We start from the raw sequence: 17,326 nt of genomic DNA, 5'->3' as shown, positions 1-17,326 counted from the left end.
GTTTTCCCTTTCATGTCCATAAGACATTTACAACACAGGACATCAATGTCCAGTGTCTGTGAATTTTAAAAGATTTCAAATATTATTTAAAAAAAGAAATCATAGTTTTGCCTCTCCAGCTCAAATTTTATGAATTTTTCTTTAATTTCTTGTACTTTACATTAGAGAGTGAATAATACTAAAGATGCTAATGTCATCTTTAAGGACAAAGATTACTTAGTATCATTATATATTATGATTCATTTAAGATTTTATCCTAGATTTCTCTTTTAAAAGAGTTATATTGCTGTGATTCAAATCAGGAAATACTGCTGGTAATAATTATAGTCTGGGAGTGAAGATCAGTACGTTTAAACATTCCTTATCATGGTAATAACATATAGTTATGCAGCCTACAGTTGAGACTCATGTTGTGAATGCTTTCTGGACAGAAACTGTAAGTGCATTTTCAGTGGTGATAAAGAATTGTACACTGTGCACTTTTTACAAGGTTTATTTAAAAAATGAAATATAATTAACTTACAGTTTTCTGTGGGTTGATAACTTCTTATAATTTTCCTCTATTTCAGCTTTAGCTGACTGCTTAAATGTATCTTTTTTTTCTTTATATTTGTCTTTATTGCTCACATATCTATACAAGGAAAGGGACTCAGGCACTCAAACATTTCTTGGTTAAATTAGACAGTTACCTTGTATTTGCTTTGACAAATCTTAGAGTAGTATTCACATTTGTTATCCCTGATTTAATTACTTACTGACATTTATTAATAACTACTTAAAACTCTAGCCCATAAGAAACAGACAAAAGCTCTTTTCAGTAATTTATTAGCTCAAAGGGTATCACTAAAGCTAACCACCATGAAATAGCATCTCCTGCAAGGAAAATTAGCTAAACTCTCCAGCCTCATTTGAACCTGTAGTTTCCAGGTTTTCTCTGGAGGTTGTGAATTCTGGTGTCTTCCATTATGCCTATATTTTTGTGTGAGTCAGAATGTATCCATTAACCAGACTTTTTTAAGCAACAGTCATCTTGCATCTTGGCTTCTCTAGTTAAGCATCATGAATTCCTAAGTTGATTAGGAAATTGGGTATTGGATTCTAGATTTTATTGTATCTTTAAACTGTAGTCCTTGATGAGCACTAAACTAGAATTTCTGTGTTTTAACAGAGCAATTGCTGGAGTTTATGCACCAGCTCCCTGCTTTTGCAAATATGACTATGTCTGTAAGGAGAGAACTCTGCTCAGTGATGATTTTTGAAGTGGTAGAGCAGGCTGGAGCTGTTATTCTTGAAGATGGGCAAGAGGTAGGTTAGCAAATAACTGTTACACATAACTTGGTTGTGGGAGCTAATTTTTAGAATGTTTAATTTTCATAAACTTGTATAAATCTTGACTTAAAAGTTATACAGTTTTTTAAATGAATGCTGATTTGGGGGTAGTTACAATTTCTGAAGAGATGAGTTTCATTTTGTTTGATTTTGTCTAAATTTCGATTTCCTGGCCATGGACCTTACACAGAATAGATGTTCAGTTATTCATTAGACCAAATTTGTTTTTAACTTCTCAAATTAAGTTGTAGGACTTGAAGATATTCTTACTTATTATTTTATTAGTATATTTATAGTATTATTAAATGTTTATCAAATATTTAATCTCCTTACCGTTTTTATTTTACCCATTTTCTTTTTAAACGAAGGAAGTGTATTCATACCTGTGCCTTCTAGTGAACTTCTGTAAGTTGAGGCATTTATGTGGCAGTTTTGTTTTCAAAAATGCTTGGATGGCAGCTTATGGATGGGTGGAGGGGAGGATTCAGAGGAATTGAAATGTGTTACTGCTATTAGGTGGCACTTCACTGGTTTTCTTATTGAACTGATAAAAATTGATAGTGAGATATCAGTCAGTGAACATTGTCATAGATACTGTTAATAGGAATATAAGCAGTATTTCTGGAAAATCATTTAGCAATTTTTAACATGGGCTTTTAACAGTCTCTGATCTATTATTACCCTTCTGACTGTCTCTCCTCCAGACAATATAAAACTCAGTTATGGCAAAAGGTATTCATTGTGACGTATGTATAATATTAAAAATTGAAAATAACCAAAATATATCCCCCAAATAAGCAGTGGTTAACTAAATGAGTATATGGCCAAGGTTATAATATCATATAGATTTTCAAATTATCATAATAGAAATCTTTGATTTGATAGAAGTCTTTGAAGGTGGGGCCTTACCTCTAGCTTCATTTACATGCTTTCTCCCCGTATCCTAGAAAACATTTAGCACATGGGATATACTAAAAAAAAAAAGCTTAAATGAATATAGTATTAAATTTTTTTCAAAGCATAGAATAAATAGTTCAACAGTGTGAGATAAGATAAGCATAGGAGGAAAATACTAAGCTTTTAATGACAACTATACAAACAGTAGGATTTTAAAAAGCTTTTCCACAAATTTTGTCTTTTAATTTTTTACAGTTCTGTCAGCAAAACTTTGTTGTGTGCCTGCTTTTGCCAGTTACTATTCTAAACACTGAGGATAGTGGTGGAAAACCCAACACGGGCCCTGTCCTTAAGTAATTTGTATAATTGTAAAATTTCACAATAATTATATTTTATATTTGAAATAACAAAACCCCACAGTTTTGAAAAAATATTTCTTGTTGCCACTGATTCTTCTTAAGAATTGATAATCCAGATTTTCCTTAAATCACATTAAAATTGTTGAAAGTTTAGACTAATAAAAGGGATATTAAATGAGAACAAGTAGTCTTTCATGGATATGCAGTAGGCATTACAATATGTCTCTTTAGAGCATTAAATACTTTGGTATAAACTGAGAGCAGTATTTTCTTAACATTAGAAATTTTTGATATATTTTTAGGTATACCTTAAAATTCAGGTTTTTAATAGCTTTTCTTAATCAGTAGCTCCTTTTTTTCTTTTTCCTTTTCAATGTTTGCTATTAATAATGTTGCCAGACATTATTCCAGTCTGGAATTTATTGCTATTTATTACTTGATTTGTAATAAACTCATTTTTAATTGACACAAATGTTCTGTGATAGGTGATATTGTTACACCCATTATAGCAGTAGAGAAACTGAAGCAACTTTCCCAGACTCATTCAGCTGGTCAATGGATTCAAATTCCAAGAGTTTGTGGCCTTACTTCCAGAGGAGTATGTCAAGAGAAACTAAAGGCAAAGGAGAAAAGGAAAGATATACCATTTGAATGCAGAGTTCCAGAAACAAGGAGGAGAGATAAGAATGCCTTCCTGAGTGATCAATGCAAAGAAGTAGAGGAAAACAATAGAATGGGAAAGACTAGAGATCTCTTCCAGAAAATTAGAGATACCACGGGAACATATCATGCAAAGATGAGCACAATAAAGGACAGAAATGGTATGGGCCTAACAGAAGCAGAAGATATTAACAAGCGGTGGCAAGAATACACAGAAGAACTATACAAAAAAAGATTTTCATGTCCCAGAAAACCACGATGGTGTGATCACTCACCTGGAACCAGACATCCTGAAATGTGAAGTCAAGTGGGCTTTAGGAAGCATCACCATGAACAAAGCTAGTGGAGGTGATGGAATTCCAGTTGAGCTATTTCAAATCCTACAAGATGATGCTGGGAAAGTGCTGCACTCAATATGCCAGCAAATCTGGAAAACTCAGCAGTGGCCGCAGAACTGGAAAAGGTCAGTTTTAATTCCAATCCCAAAAAAGGGTAGTGCCAAAGAATGTTCAAACTTCCACACGATAGCATTCATCTTACATGCTAGCAAAGTAATGCCAAAATTCTCCAAGCCAGGCTTCAACAGTTCTTGAACCCTGAACTTCCAGATGTTCAAGCTGGATTTAGAAAAGGCAGAGGAACTAGAGATCAAATGACCAACATCTGTTGGATCATCAAAAAAGCAAGACAATTCCAGAAAAACATCTACTTCTGCTTTATTGATTATGCCAAAGCCTTTGACTGTGTAGATCACAACAAACTGAGGAAAATTCTTTAAGAAATGGGAATACCAGACCATCTTACCTGCCTCCAGAGAAATCTGTATGCAGGTCAAGAAGCAAGTTAGAATTGGACATGGAACAGCAGACTGGTTCCAAAATGGGAAGGAGTCTGTCAAGGCTGCATATTGTCACCCTGCTTATTTAACTTATATACAGAATACATCTTGTGAAATGCTGGGCTGGATGAAGCACAAGCTGGAATCAAGATTTCTGGGAGAAGTATCAATAACTTCACATACGCAAATGATACATCCCTAATAACAGAAAGTGGAGAGAAACTAAAGTGCCTCTTGATGAAAGTGAAAGAGGAGAGTGAAAAAGCTGGCTTAAAGCTCAACACTCAAAAAATTAAGATCATGGAATCCGGTCCATCACAAATAGATGGAGAAACAATGGCAACAGTGACAGAATTTATTTTCTTGGTGATTTTCAAAATCGCTGCAGATGGTGACTGCAGCCATGAAATTAAAAGACACTTGCTCCTTCGAAGAAAAGCTATGACCAACCTAGACAGCATATTAAAAGGCAGAGACATTACTTTGCCAACAAAGGTCCGTCTAGTCAAGGCTATGGTTTTTGCAGTGGTCATGTATGGATATGAGAGTTGGACTATAAAGAAAGCACCAAAAATTGATGCTTCTAAACTGTGGTGTTGGAGAAGACTCTTGAGACTGCAAGGAGATGAAACTACTCAGTCCTCACGGAAATCAGTCCTGAATATTTGTTGGAAGGACTGATGCTGAAGCTGAAACTCCAACACTTTGGCCACCTGATGTGAAGAGCTGACTCACTGGAAAAGACTCTGATGCTGGGAAAGATTGAGGGCAGGAGGAGAAGGGGACAACAGAGGATGAGATGGTTGGATGGCATCACCGACTCAATGGTGATAAGCTTGCTCATGAGTTTGAGCAAGCTCGGGAGTTGGTGATGGACAGGGAAGCCTTGCATGCTGCAGTCCATGGGGTCTCAAAGAGTTAGACAAGACTAAGTGACTAAACTGTGGCCTTAGCCATAACGTTATTTTGTCTTAGAGTATTTTGGTCAGTTATAAGGGTCCCTGATTTCATTGGGTGACTAAAAGAAGAAAGAGTAAAATAAACTGTAGTCGTTTCCTTAACAGAAACAGGGTGTTATTTAGTAATATATTCTGATCTGATGGAATATTTGATAATATAATGAGATCTTTTATAAATTTTACGAGTTATATGTATTGATTATTTTTCAAAGTTAACATATAATCATCTTTTCTCAACGATTCTTAAAACCTGTCGTCTTCTCTATAGCTTGATTCATGGTATGTTATTTTAAATGGCACTGTGGAAATCAGTTATCCAGATGGAAAAGTTGACAATCTCTTTATGGGAAATAGTTTTGGAATCACACCCACTCTGGATAAACAGTACATGCATGGAGTTGTTAGGACTAAAGTAGATGACTGTCAGGTAAGCTTATCTCTGGTCATGTTCTCTTGTTTCTTTTTTTTTTTTTTTTAATTTTTTTATTTTATATTGGAGTAAAGGGGATTATTTAGGATAGTTTCAGGTAGACAGTGAAGGATAGTTTCAGTTGCACATAAATGTTGTATCTACTCTCCCTCAAACTGCACTCCCACCCTGGCTGCCACATAACATTGAGCCAAGTTCCCTGTGCTGTACAGCAGGTCCTTGTTGGTTATCCATTTTAAATATAGCAGTGTATGTTCTTTTGTTTCTGGGGTGTTTTGGTTTTTTTTTTGGTTCTCCTGTTTCTTGATTTTAAATGGCTGAGCCTTTTTCCTTCCTCAAAATAAAATAGCTTGATTTGAGAATTATAAGTTTGAAAAACTCACAGTTAATAAAGGAAAGTAGATTTTATATCTGATCCAAATATTTGTGGAATTAAACTATACATATTTTAAAGAGAGTATACCCAATAATTTATTTGTTAAATATCTATGTGATATTAGCCAGCTCAGTCTCCTTTTTGTTTTGTTTTGTTTTTTTCCAGTAGAGGAAGAAATAGGAACTTCTGAGTTGTTTGTTTCTAACTTACTCCTGCTTCATGTTTTCTTTGCATAGTGTCAGTTTTGAAAGAAGTATATGCTTACTTCTCCTTTTAGAACAGAATTCACACGGATTTAACTTCTTTGGTCTCTTTGTGCATGATTTATTTTTCTTTTTTACCTTGATTTTTGTTAAGGAGTAAAGGGGATAAATAAAAAAGAACTGATGTCACTTGAGTTCTTACCTTTGTGCTCTGCCTTGGTGCATAGTGATATATTTATGTATTATAGGTTTATTAATTGTCCCCACGTTGTTCTTGGACAGTTTGTCTGCATAGCCCAGCAGGATTATTGGAGAATTTTGAATCATGTTGAAAAAAATACCCATAAAGTTGAGGAAAAGGGAGAAATTGTTATGGTACATGAGCATCGTGAACTGGATCGAAGTGGAACCAGGAAAGGACACATTGTAATTAAGGTGAGTGTGTTTTACTTACTATTCTTATTGATAGAATAAAACCTTCATCTTGTTTAAAAGACTTTGAAGTGCTTATTAAGTAGTGCAAGGTAATTCACTAACTTTGGGATCCAGTGTATATAAATGTGAAATTTTGACTTTTTCTTAGTTGGTTTTTCACAGTATTTTATTGGGTAAGGAAGGCACTGCCATGTAATATCAGTATGAAAGGATATTACTTAGAATATACCAGTCAAAATTTTCCTTCTCAAATTTATGATTCATCAATAATGGGAGTTAATTTCATCAAAGATAGCAATATTTAGAAACAAAACAGAAATTGAAAGGAGCAGCCATCAGCGTACAAGAATCCTAGATGAAGATGGAGAGTGCTTATGGGATCTCTGTGTCACTGAAACAGACATTAGCGTCTCTGAACCTCAGTTTTCTTATCTGAAAATGGGGATGCTATGGCAGGTCTTTATTAGGGCTAAATGTGGCAAATCAAAAGCCTTAGCATGCTGTAAGTCTAAGTATTAATACCCATGTTGTTTTCCCTTCTCTGATGCCCTCTCCCCTCTGATCCTTGCCCCCTTGCCTTCCACTCTCCCATCTGCCTGTCTTAATGGCATCTGAATCTCGAGAAGGAAATGGGAACCCACTCCAGTATTCTTGCCTTGAAAATACCATGGACAGAGGAGCCTGGCGGGCTACAGTCCATGGATCACAAAGAGTCAGACATGACTGAGCACACACAGATGTAAAATAGAGCAATTATAGTTGGAAGACAGGAAATAAATGCTTGACCTTTTTTTTTTTCTTTTCAAGCTAGTCTTGGTTGCAAAATAACTAAATGTGTTATTTTTCATTGTAAGTGCAGCTGTTTATTTAACAATAAGAGGGACTGGTTGGTCAGATCAGATATTCTTTAAGAGTCAGGCTATTTCTAAACACTCCTTTTCCTAAGCTGATGAGTGTAAGCTTTCTGTGTAGGAAAAAATTCGAATATATGTGTGGATTGTCACAGGCTGTCTCTTTATGAAGGCGCATGTTGAGGCCCCCCCTTTTTTTTAATAATTTCAAACTTACAGAAAAGTTGCAAGAACAGTATAGAGTATCCTGACTCAGATTCCCCCACTGTTAACATTTCCTTGCATTTTCTCCATTTTCATCAGTTTTTTTTCCAGTCTTTTGAGAGCAATCTGCAAATGTGATGCATAATTAATCCAAAATATTTCATTGTGTACTTCCTAAGAAGAAGAACAGTCTCCTACATAAACACCATGGAACCCTTCAAGTTAGGAAATGAACATTGATAAAGTAAAGCCATTCAGCCCACAGACCGCGTTTAGATTTTCACCAGTTCTCCCCAAAATGGGTTTTTTTCATTTTTGGCTCAGTCTCATCCAGGCACACAGTTGCATTTAGTTGTCATGTCACTTAAGTCTACTCCAGGAATAGTTATTCCTTTGTCACATTCTCAGCAATTTTGATGAATATAGACCTTATAGTGTGCAGTATGATCCCCGACTAGATCTGTGCGGTGTTTCCTCATGCCCAGACTAAAGTTATACTTTCCTGGCTGGAACCCTGCAGAAATAATGTCCTGCTCTTCTCAGTACATCTTCTCAGGGGGCACAGTGTCCACCCCTGCTACCACTAGTGAAGTTAATCTTAATCACCTGGTCCTGTTGGTGTCTGTCAAGTTTCCTTACTGTGAAATCACCATTTTACCCATTGTAATTGATAAACATTTGAAGCATTTATGTTCTAGGATAGTGTCAGTATGTCTTGCAGACCTCTATTCACCAGTCTTTCTTAGATTGACTACTCCTGCCTGAAATGGTGATTTTCTATTTCCATTATTTTATTGTCATTCTGCTCTAAGAATGGGCATTCTCTCCTCTTTGATTATATTGGCCTCATGTATTTCTTTACCATCAGCATTGTTCTGATTGTCTGATTGTCCCAGATTTAGCTGGTGGGACCCTCTTAAGGTTGTTGATTCCTATATTCTTCTGATATGTTCCCATCATTTTTGAGAGCTTCTTTGTTACCTGGCAAAACAAGATGTTCCAGGGTCATCTTTTACTTTTCCTGCCCCTGCTTAGAAATCAATCATTGCTCCAAAGAGCCCTGGATCCTCCTAGTAGCTAATAGCATTTAAAAACCTAAATCGGGGCACTCACTCTGTTCACTGCTACTGTGGTGTCATTACTTCTAAAGCCTTTCCTCAGGGAGGTAGGAATATGTATCTAACTGCTGTAAATTCATGCACATCTGTACCTTTATATATCTGTCTGTCTCAGTCATGAGCTTATACCAGGACTCCCAGTTCTAGTACTGTCCCACAGAGTCAGTTTTGTAGCCTTTTCCTTTCCTTCGTTGTAAATAACAGTGACTCTTGTTATGCTCTGTATATTTACTTGCTTGCTCATCGTAACCAAACCCTACCAGCTAGCCATCTCCTTCACCTGCCCACTTGGCATACCTGTCTCCCAGCATCCCACCGTATTGGATGCTAGTGAGCAGTTTGGTAGGTGCCTCTGCATGATTATGGAACTTGGCATTAAATACTGCTTTTTAAAATACAACCTAATCTCCACAGATATCCCTCCTCAGTTATTTACTTAATCAGAATAACAGCTTTTCTTTAATATGTCAGTCATTTTCACCACTGGCATAGCTATGTATGATCTGAGAACCGGATTTAAGTGATGTCAAATTGTGATTTGCCAGAATGACAGACACAATTTGGAATTCTTAGAATGTTTTTGAAGGTGGGAGAAGAATAGGAATGACCTGTGATTGTCTTGTCCCTTAAATAGGTAACTTGAAGAGCCTTTCCTCTGACTTCCTTCTAGAGAAATGATTTACATACCTGATTGGCAGTGGGTACCCTTTTTTAATCTTGTAATAAATTTTTAAACAAGAACATTGTTAGTAGTAATGTATATTTGTCATGCAGTAATTCTGGCCAATGAAATCGTTAGGATGAATGCACCAAATTGAAATCTCACATTATGGGCAACAATTGGTTTTTATATTTGGCTTAATACCTGGTTTATTTCTGTATTTGTTCTGCATACCCATTTTTTAAGATGCTGCTAGGGTAATAAATTTTAACAGTGATTCAGGAATTCAGAGAGGAGCAATAGATAAATTTTACTTTCATTCCTTTTTATAAATTGGGAAACAGGCAAGCAGTTAAACTGAGTGCATGTAAAAAATGTCTGTAGGACTTCTGGTTCCTCTGGCAAACGGGAATGGAGAAACCACAGAAGAGGAAACCTCTGTTCAAGAAGTGACAGTAATAAAACAAGCTGTCTTGAACTGTGTGTTCCCATAACCTGGAACAGAAGGGAATTTAGGATGATTAAATTCGGAAGAAAGCTTTGCTTATTTATTTTCTTTAACTCTCACCTCTTTCTTCTCTTATTTATTTATTTTACTTTTTGCCTGTGGAGGATCTTTGTTGATGCACGGGGGCTTTCTCTAGTTGTGGAAGTAGGGGACTGCCCTTCATTGTTCCGTGCAGGCTTCTTATTGTCATGTGGTGACTTCTCTTGTTGTGGAACACAGGCTGCAGGCTTACAGGTTTCAGCGGTTGCTGTGCGTGGGTTCAGTAGTTAGGGCTCTCAGACTCTAGAGCACGGCTAGTAGTTGTGGTGCACAGGCTTAGTTGCAACATGTCATGTGGGATCTTCCTAGACCAGGGATTGAACTGATTTCCCTTGCTTTGCAAGGCAGATTCTTAATCCCTGGACTAGCAGAGGCGTCCCTCTTCCTTCTCTTTACTCAAGATAGTCATTATATCATCACCCCATAGCTATAATGAAATACGGATGAAACCGCTACAGCCAAGGTAATGCTGTTGTGCATGTTTATTCCTCTGCCTTATTTCTCTCTAAACTTCTCCGTGATGATGGTCTACAACCTAGAGACACTACCTGCTTCCAGTGCTGAGAGTTTTAAAGATGAAACTTTACTTTGAGGACTTTATAATCGAGAGCTACAAAGGGAAGTAATCAATAGGAGTTACTTGGTTCCTGAGCTACTTTTTTATTTTCTAATTCTTTCTTTGTTTTGATTTTTAGGGAACACCTGAGCGTCTCATCATGCATTTAATAGAAGAACATTCCATTGTGGACCCAACTTATATAGAAGATTTCCTATTAACTTATAGAACATTTCTTGCAAGTCCTTTGGATGTTGGGACCAAACTGTTGGAATGGTTTAAAATTGACAGCTTAAGGGATAAGGTTGGTATTATAAAGGGCATGAAAGTGATTTTAACCTTTATATTCCCCCAAAACCTTTTGCAGTTGACAAATTAAATGCTTATTTTGATAAGATTCAATTCACCTAAAAAAATAGTGAATCAGTAGACATATCTGGTTACTTTTATGACAAAATAGCTTGTAAAAAGTAGATTATTTTGCCTTCTAAAAGGCAGAAACTGAAATCAGGCTGTGGTGTAGTTATAAATTCAGAAGATGCAGGATAATAGTCTTGCACTTTTGGAGAAGGCAGTGGGAACCCGCTCCAGTACTCTTGCCTGGAAAATCACCTGGATGGAGGAGCCTGATGGGCTGCAGTCCAGAGTCACGAAGGGCCGGTCATGACTGAGTGACTTCACTTTCACTTTTCACTTTCATGCATTGGAGAAGGAAATGGCCACCCACTCCAGTGTTGTTTCCTGGAGAATCCCAGGGGCGGAGGATCCTGGTAGGCTGTCATCTGTGGGGTCACACACAGTCAGACATGACTGAAGTGACTTAGCAGCAGCAGCAATCAAAATACTTGGTGGTTTCAGAAATCAGTAAAACATTTAAAAGTTTAGAAAGAATATTCACCAAGTACATTTTTTCAAGAGGGCTTAGAAACAATCTAAATAGAAAAACATTGATTTTTCTGAGTTAAAAGACTTCATAATCATTTAAAAATTTTATCTTTTTTAGTTTATCACTGCTGTAACACATTTAGTTGTGGCATTGAGGATTTTTTTTTTTTTTTTTTGCATTTAACATTTAAATAGATTATCTTAACTTTTTTAATGGAGTGTTTATACTTTTCATGGAAAAACTAGTAATACTTCAGCTTACTGGTACATAACTACCGATAAACTACCTCAGGAAGTTAGTTATTTTAAGAAAAATAAAAGTAGAGCCATAGTTGCCTGGCATATCTTTCTGAGTTCTAGTTTTTGCTAAATCGCTTTAGTCCTGTCCAACTCTATGCAACCCTATGGACAGTAGCCTCCCAGGCTCCTCTGTCCATGGGATTCTCTAAGCAAGAATACTGGAATGGGTTGCCATGCCCTCCTCCAGGGAATCTTCCCAACCCAGGGATCAAACCCTAATCTCTTTTGTATCCTGCATTGGCAGGCGAGTTCTTTACCACTAGTACCACCTGGGAAGCTCTGAGTTATACTTTAAAGGAAATACGTTAGATACAGTAAGTGTCCAAAACTACAGGCTTGCCTTTCCCTTGTTTTTGAAATTATATATAGTTACTTAGATTGCTGAGGAAATAAAGGCATGCTAGAGAATGAACAAAAACATGACTTAGGGACAGCTCAATATTCATGTGTAAAAGGATGAAGTTTAACCTTTACCTTATACCATATTCAGTGTTGGCTCAAAATGGATCAGAGACTTAATGTAAGAGCTAAAACTATAATATTCTTCAAAGAAAAGAAGGAGTTAAAAAAAAAAACGACTTTGGATTAAACGATAGTTTTTTAGTGCAAAGCACAGACTTGAGCAATGGATATATAGAATTTCATCAAAATTAAAACATTTTCACATTAAAGGAACTATCAGGAAAAGCAGAACAACACATGGAATAGGAAAATATGTTTGCAAATCGTATGTCTGACAAGGATCTAGTATTCAGAATGTATGAAAAAACTCTTACAACTCAACAACAAAAAGCCAGTATGATTTAAAAATAGACAAAGGACTCAAATAGGTATTTCTCCCAAGAAGAGATATGAATGGCCAGCAATCACATGCAATAGGTGTTCAGTGTCATTAGACATGGGAAATGCAAATCAAAACCACAGTGATATTCTGCTTCATACCTACTAAGATGACTTAAAGGAAATACCAATGATTTCGAGGATGTTGATGTGGAGGAAATGAAATTTCCATACATTGCTTGTAGTAATGTAAAATGGTATAGCTGCTATGGAAAACAGCTCAGCAGTTCTCCCAAAAGTTAAGCATAGAATTACGGTGTAATCCAGTAGTTCTACTCCTGAAGTATATAGCCAAAATAGGTAATAGGTGTGCAAGCAAAAGTTTGTAAACAAGTGTTCATAGTAGCACTATTGATGATGGCCAAAAGGTGGAAACAACCCAAATGTCCATCAGCTGATGAATGGATAAGCAAAATATTGCATACTATATAATGAAATATTATTCAGCTATAAAAAAGTTGATAAAGAATCTGCAGTGCAGGAGACCCAGGTTCAATCCCTGAGTCGGGAAGATTCCCTGGAGAAGAACATGGCAACCCACTCCAGTATTCTTGCCTAGAAAATCCCATGGACAGAGGATCCTGGCGGGCTGCAGTCCATGGGGTCACAAGAGTTGGACACAGAGCAACTAAACCACCACCATTAAAAAAAATGAAATACTGATACATGCTGCAACATGTTATAAGCCTTGAAAATGTACTAAGTCAAGCCAGTCATAAAAGATCACATATTGAGTGACAAATCAGAGAGGCAGAAAAGCAAACAGAAGCTGTTCTGGGCTGGAAAGAGGCCAGAATGGTAGGTGGCTGCTTATTGGGAATGGGATTTTCTTTTGTGGTGGTGATAGTGCTCTGGAACTAGGTCACTTGGGGATGACTGTCCACGACTGAGAATGGGCTAAATGCCACTGGGTTGTACGCTTAAAAATGGTTAAAATAGTGGATTTTATGTGTTATTTTACCACAGTTTTAAAGTGTATGACTTAAATTATTTCTATTGTTAGGCACTTTTTTTTAAAATTTAGATTTTGGAGAAATCTCTGGTTTTATTTCTTTAGATTTATCTTGGCTCCTGTGTTTTCTTAATGCTCAGAATGTTTCTTAATGTTCTTAATTTTTTTTATGTTTGTTGGACTATAGTTGCTTTATAGTGTTGTATTAGTTTCTGCTGTACTGATTCAGCACAGTGAGTCAGATATAAGTATACCTATATCTCCCCCTTTTTTGGATTTCTTTCCAATATTAGTTCACCACAGAGCATTGAGTAGATAGAGTTCACTGTAAGCACATTATTTAATTGAACATTAATTTGTTTGTTTTTAACTTTTTTGTTAATCTGTAACACAGGTTAACAAAGTAATAAATTCCCAACTTTGAAAATTATAGTGTTTACTAAGGAGATTTCAAATTTTTGTTATAGTTTCAGTGAAATGGTCTCAGCTAAAGAAATACTTGACATTTGCCTGCCCTTAGAAGTTTGCATTCCCATGTACTTCTTACATGTTAGTATACAGGCTTGTCTTCTCAGTGAAAGCAGAGGCTTGGTTCTCTCTATTATATAAGGAAGCAAAAGCTCAAACTAAAATGTTCCTCTCTGTTAGAATGAGCCTTTCATATGTGAGAGGGTGGGCAGAGGGCTTAGCCATAAAGCTCAGTTGTTCCTCAGTTTAGGACTTGCTTTTAGGACTTTATTTTTGCAGGAAGAATTCCTCTCATATAATCGTATGCTGCTTCTTCCATGTTTCCACAGGTGACACGGATTGTATTATTATGGGTAAATAATCATTTCAATGATTTTGAAGGTGATCCTGCTATGACTCGATTTCTAGAGGAATTTGAAAAAAATCTGGAAGATACAGTAAGGCTCCGAATTTTATCTTCTTCAGGGTTTGGGGATTCTTACCAATCTCTTCTGTCCCCCTGCTGAAGAATTGCAACTCAGAATAGCTTTCATCTTTTCCTGTCTTCTGAGAACTTTCAAATTTGTATTCTAAACTTGGGCTCATCCTCTGCTGCTTCAACCCAAACAAAGATCATGCTTCTTCCAGAGTCTTCACTGATTTAGGCATTCAAATACACATATTTATCAGACCTACATTAGACTTTCTAAATCTCCCTTCTGCATGTGATTTCATTTGTTTTTAATATACAACACCTCAGATAATACCCTCAAGGTCTTCTTAACTTTGATGGTAGCTGTTTGTAAATCTATTTATTCTTCATATTAGATATAAAAATTTTGAACTGCAACTCAGTTGTCTGTTCCAAGCAACTTGAATTTTTAGGAAATAAATAATAATGCAGCTCAGGAGTTAGATTGCCTGAATTAACAACATTCAGACTTTACCACTTGGTAGATACGTGAACTTGGAAAGATTGTCCAACCTTATATGCCTCCATTGTCTTATTTTATGGGTAGTAGCCTCTAGGTTGTTGGGATTGTCTTGAGGGTTATAGTGAGCTCTGAATATAAGAATCTGCAAACAAAACCTGGCGCGGCACCATTGTTATTACAGAGTAGAAGTGGATTAAGTTGAATAAAGAAGGGGAAATTTCAGATAGTTTTGTCTCTTTCCTTACCTCTTGGTTCCTGTAGCCTATTCAGCAGCACATCTGCTCTATGCAAAATGGGGAGAGTGAACAGGGAACTTGATTAAGAGGCCCATTGAGGCTCACCAACATCATTTGGTGCTTCCATTGCTGGCTCTATAAATATTCAAGGGACTTATGAAAAATAGAAACTATCTTGCAATCATGGGATTTTTTTCCCCCAGTTATTAAGTCAGTCATCAAATATTTACTGAATTCTGCTGTATACTCCAAGCTGTTATATAGGATCAGAAGAGGTGTAAAACTTGGTTTCTACCCTGAGAAAAACTTTAGCTTTTTGTTATGGACATGAGATTTAATTTGATACACTATTTGAGAATAGTTGAATTCTCAGCTGGTACATTAACGTGATATAGAACTTGAAAGTTAAAATATTGCTGAGTTTAATGAAGATCTAAAATAATATAGGAAGATCTAAATTATAAGAATAATATTTCTGAAAGAGATGGAGACTTGCATGTGTGTGAGTATTAGACAGTGTTTGGGAAGGTGGTTGAAGTCCTTTAAGGTTTTAAATAAAAGTGTAAAAATATTCTGGTTTTATGTAACAGCTAGGAGATAAGCAGGATAGTAATACAGAATGTGTTATTAGATTCAGAAAATGAAGAAATTTTTTTGTCATCACTATCTGAGTAAGACATCACTTTGAAATCTTTTCTAACTTGTGATTATCAAGAAATTTTAAAAAACCATATCAAGGGATCTTTATTCTTGAGAGTGCTCTAGGGTGGAAGGTTTCTTTCTTTCAGTTTTATTTACCCATACTTATATATTCTTTATTTACTCTAGTTGTAATAATTTTAGGTTATATTTTTTAAAGCCTATAGAAAAAAATAATATACATTTATATATATATATATGTTACCCCTTTCTACTTTGTAGAAAATGAATGGTCATCTCCGGTTATTGAATATTGCGTGTGCTGCAAAGGCTAAATGGAGACAGGTTGTTCTGCAGAAAGCTTCCCGGGAGTCACCTCTGCATTTCAGCCTAAGTGGAGGGAGTGAGAAGGGATTTGGTATTTTTGTTGAAAGTGTGGAACCTAGTAGCAAAGCTGCTGATGCAGGACTGAAACGTGGTGATCAAGTAAGTAAATAACAACCATTTAAAGCCTTTTTATAAGTAATAGGAGTGCTACTTTTCTTATATGATAATATTCTAGTAAGCATGATCAATTTAAGGAAATACCTTTGAAACCTTTTTTTAGAGGTGGTATTTTTAAATGGTTTATTTTTAAAATGTGTTTGTCATATATCTATTACTCTTAATGGAAAATTCGATATAGCAGGTCCAGAAACAGCCTGGTAGTCTGGCCACTATCAATCTGAATGGTCCTGCCCATCCTCCTAGTATTAGGAAACTCTGTCATTTGGCAACTTCGCAGTATTCCAGAAAGATCAGTAAGAGAGTTAGCACCCTTGCATGTTTAAAAGGAGTAAGCACTTTTATCCATACCACTCTAAAATTAAGTGGCCAAAGATTTATCATAAATGATGGTTTTGTTTTAAATAATGTTCATATGGTAACAAAACTATTCGGTACATCCGTTAAGTAGAGTGAGCTGGTTGAAGGATTAGGAAAAGGAAGGGGAGATACTGGGAGTAAGTAGATAGGGATTTATTCTCTCCATGGAGGCATTAGTAAACTATAGAAAAATATATTTTCAAAAATGAAATTGCTGACAACTTTGTTACTAAAAAAAATATAATACCTCAGTCTTAGTAATCATAGTAATCACATTCTGCAGAGTTAAGGACTGGGCATTTGTATTTTGAACAAAGCTCTCAAAGTCTCATGTATACCAGAGTGGTTTCTCTTCTAGCTAAATCATTTGGAAAGCTGACTTTCTTCCACTTAAAGTTTTTGTTTGTTTATGCATTCATTTAGAATGTGACTTTATTTTACTTATAACCACACCGTGGTGGGTTTTGTTTTTTAATTAAGAAGGCATTCACAGGGACTTCTCTGGTGGTTCACTGGTTAAAAGAGTCTGTGCTTCTACTGCAAGGGGCACAGGTTCAATCCCTTGTCAGGGAACTAAGATCCCACATGCCACATGGCATGACATAAATCAAGCAAGCAGGCATGCATTCACATTATTAAAAGTTCTGTACTTTAAAACAGTGGCTTTCAACCAGCAGTAATTTTGTCACCCAGGAGACATTTGGTAATGTCTGGAGTTATTTTTGATTGTCATGACTTGGGAATTACTACTGGCATGTAGTGGATAGAGGCCAGGAATACTGCTGAATAGCCAGGAACACCCCGT

General features: G+C 36.1%; 1 protein-coding gene across 8 annotated transcripts in view; it reads left to right on the top strand.

Annotated features, from left to right (window-relative positions):
- Window positions 1–17,326, top strand: part of RAPGEF6 (Rap guanine nucleotide exchange factor 6) — a 219,080-nt gene that overhangs the window by 131,665 nt on the left and 70,089 nt on the right. For all 8 annotated transcript variants that reach the window (XM_005682634.3, XM_005682636.3, XM_005682632.3 and 5 more), the window contains 6 exons: window positions 1,169–1,305; window positions 5,311–5,469; window positions 6,334–6,486; window positions 10,563–10,727; window positions 14,198–14,305; window positions 15,940–16,143. In XM_005682634.3, the coding sequence (XP_005682691.1) occupies window positions 1,169–1,305; window positions 5,311–5,469; window positions 6,334–6,486; window positions 10,563–10,727; window positions 14,198–14,305; window positions 15,940–16,143 (926 nt within the window). The remainder of the gene's footprint in view (window positions 1–1,168; window positions 1,306–5,310; window positions 5,470–6,333; window positions 6,487–10,562; window positions 10,728–14,197; window positions 14,306–15,939; window positions 16,144–17,326) is intronic.

Source organism: Capra hircus, chromosome 7, assembly GCF_001704415.2.
Source record: "Capra hircus breed San Clemente chromosome 7, ASM170441v1, whole genome shotgun sequence".
NCBI lineage: Eukaryota > Metazoa > Chordata > Mammalia > Artiodactyla > Bovidae > Capra > Capra hircus.
Note: the sequence above shows the minus strand (reverse complement) of the source record. Positions and strands in the feature narration are given on the sequence as shown.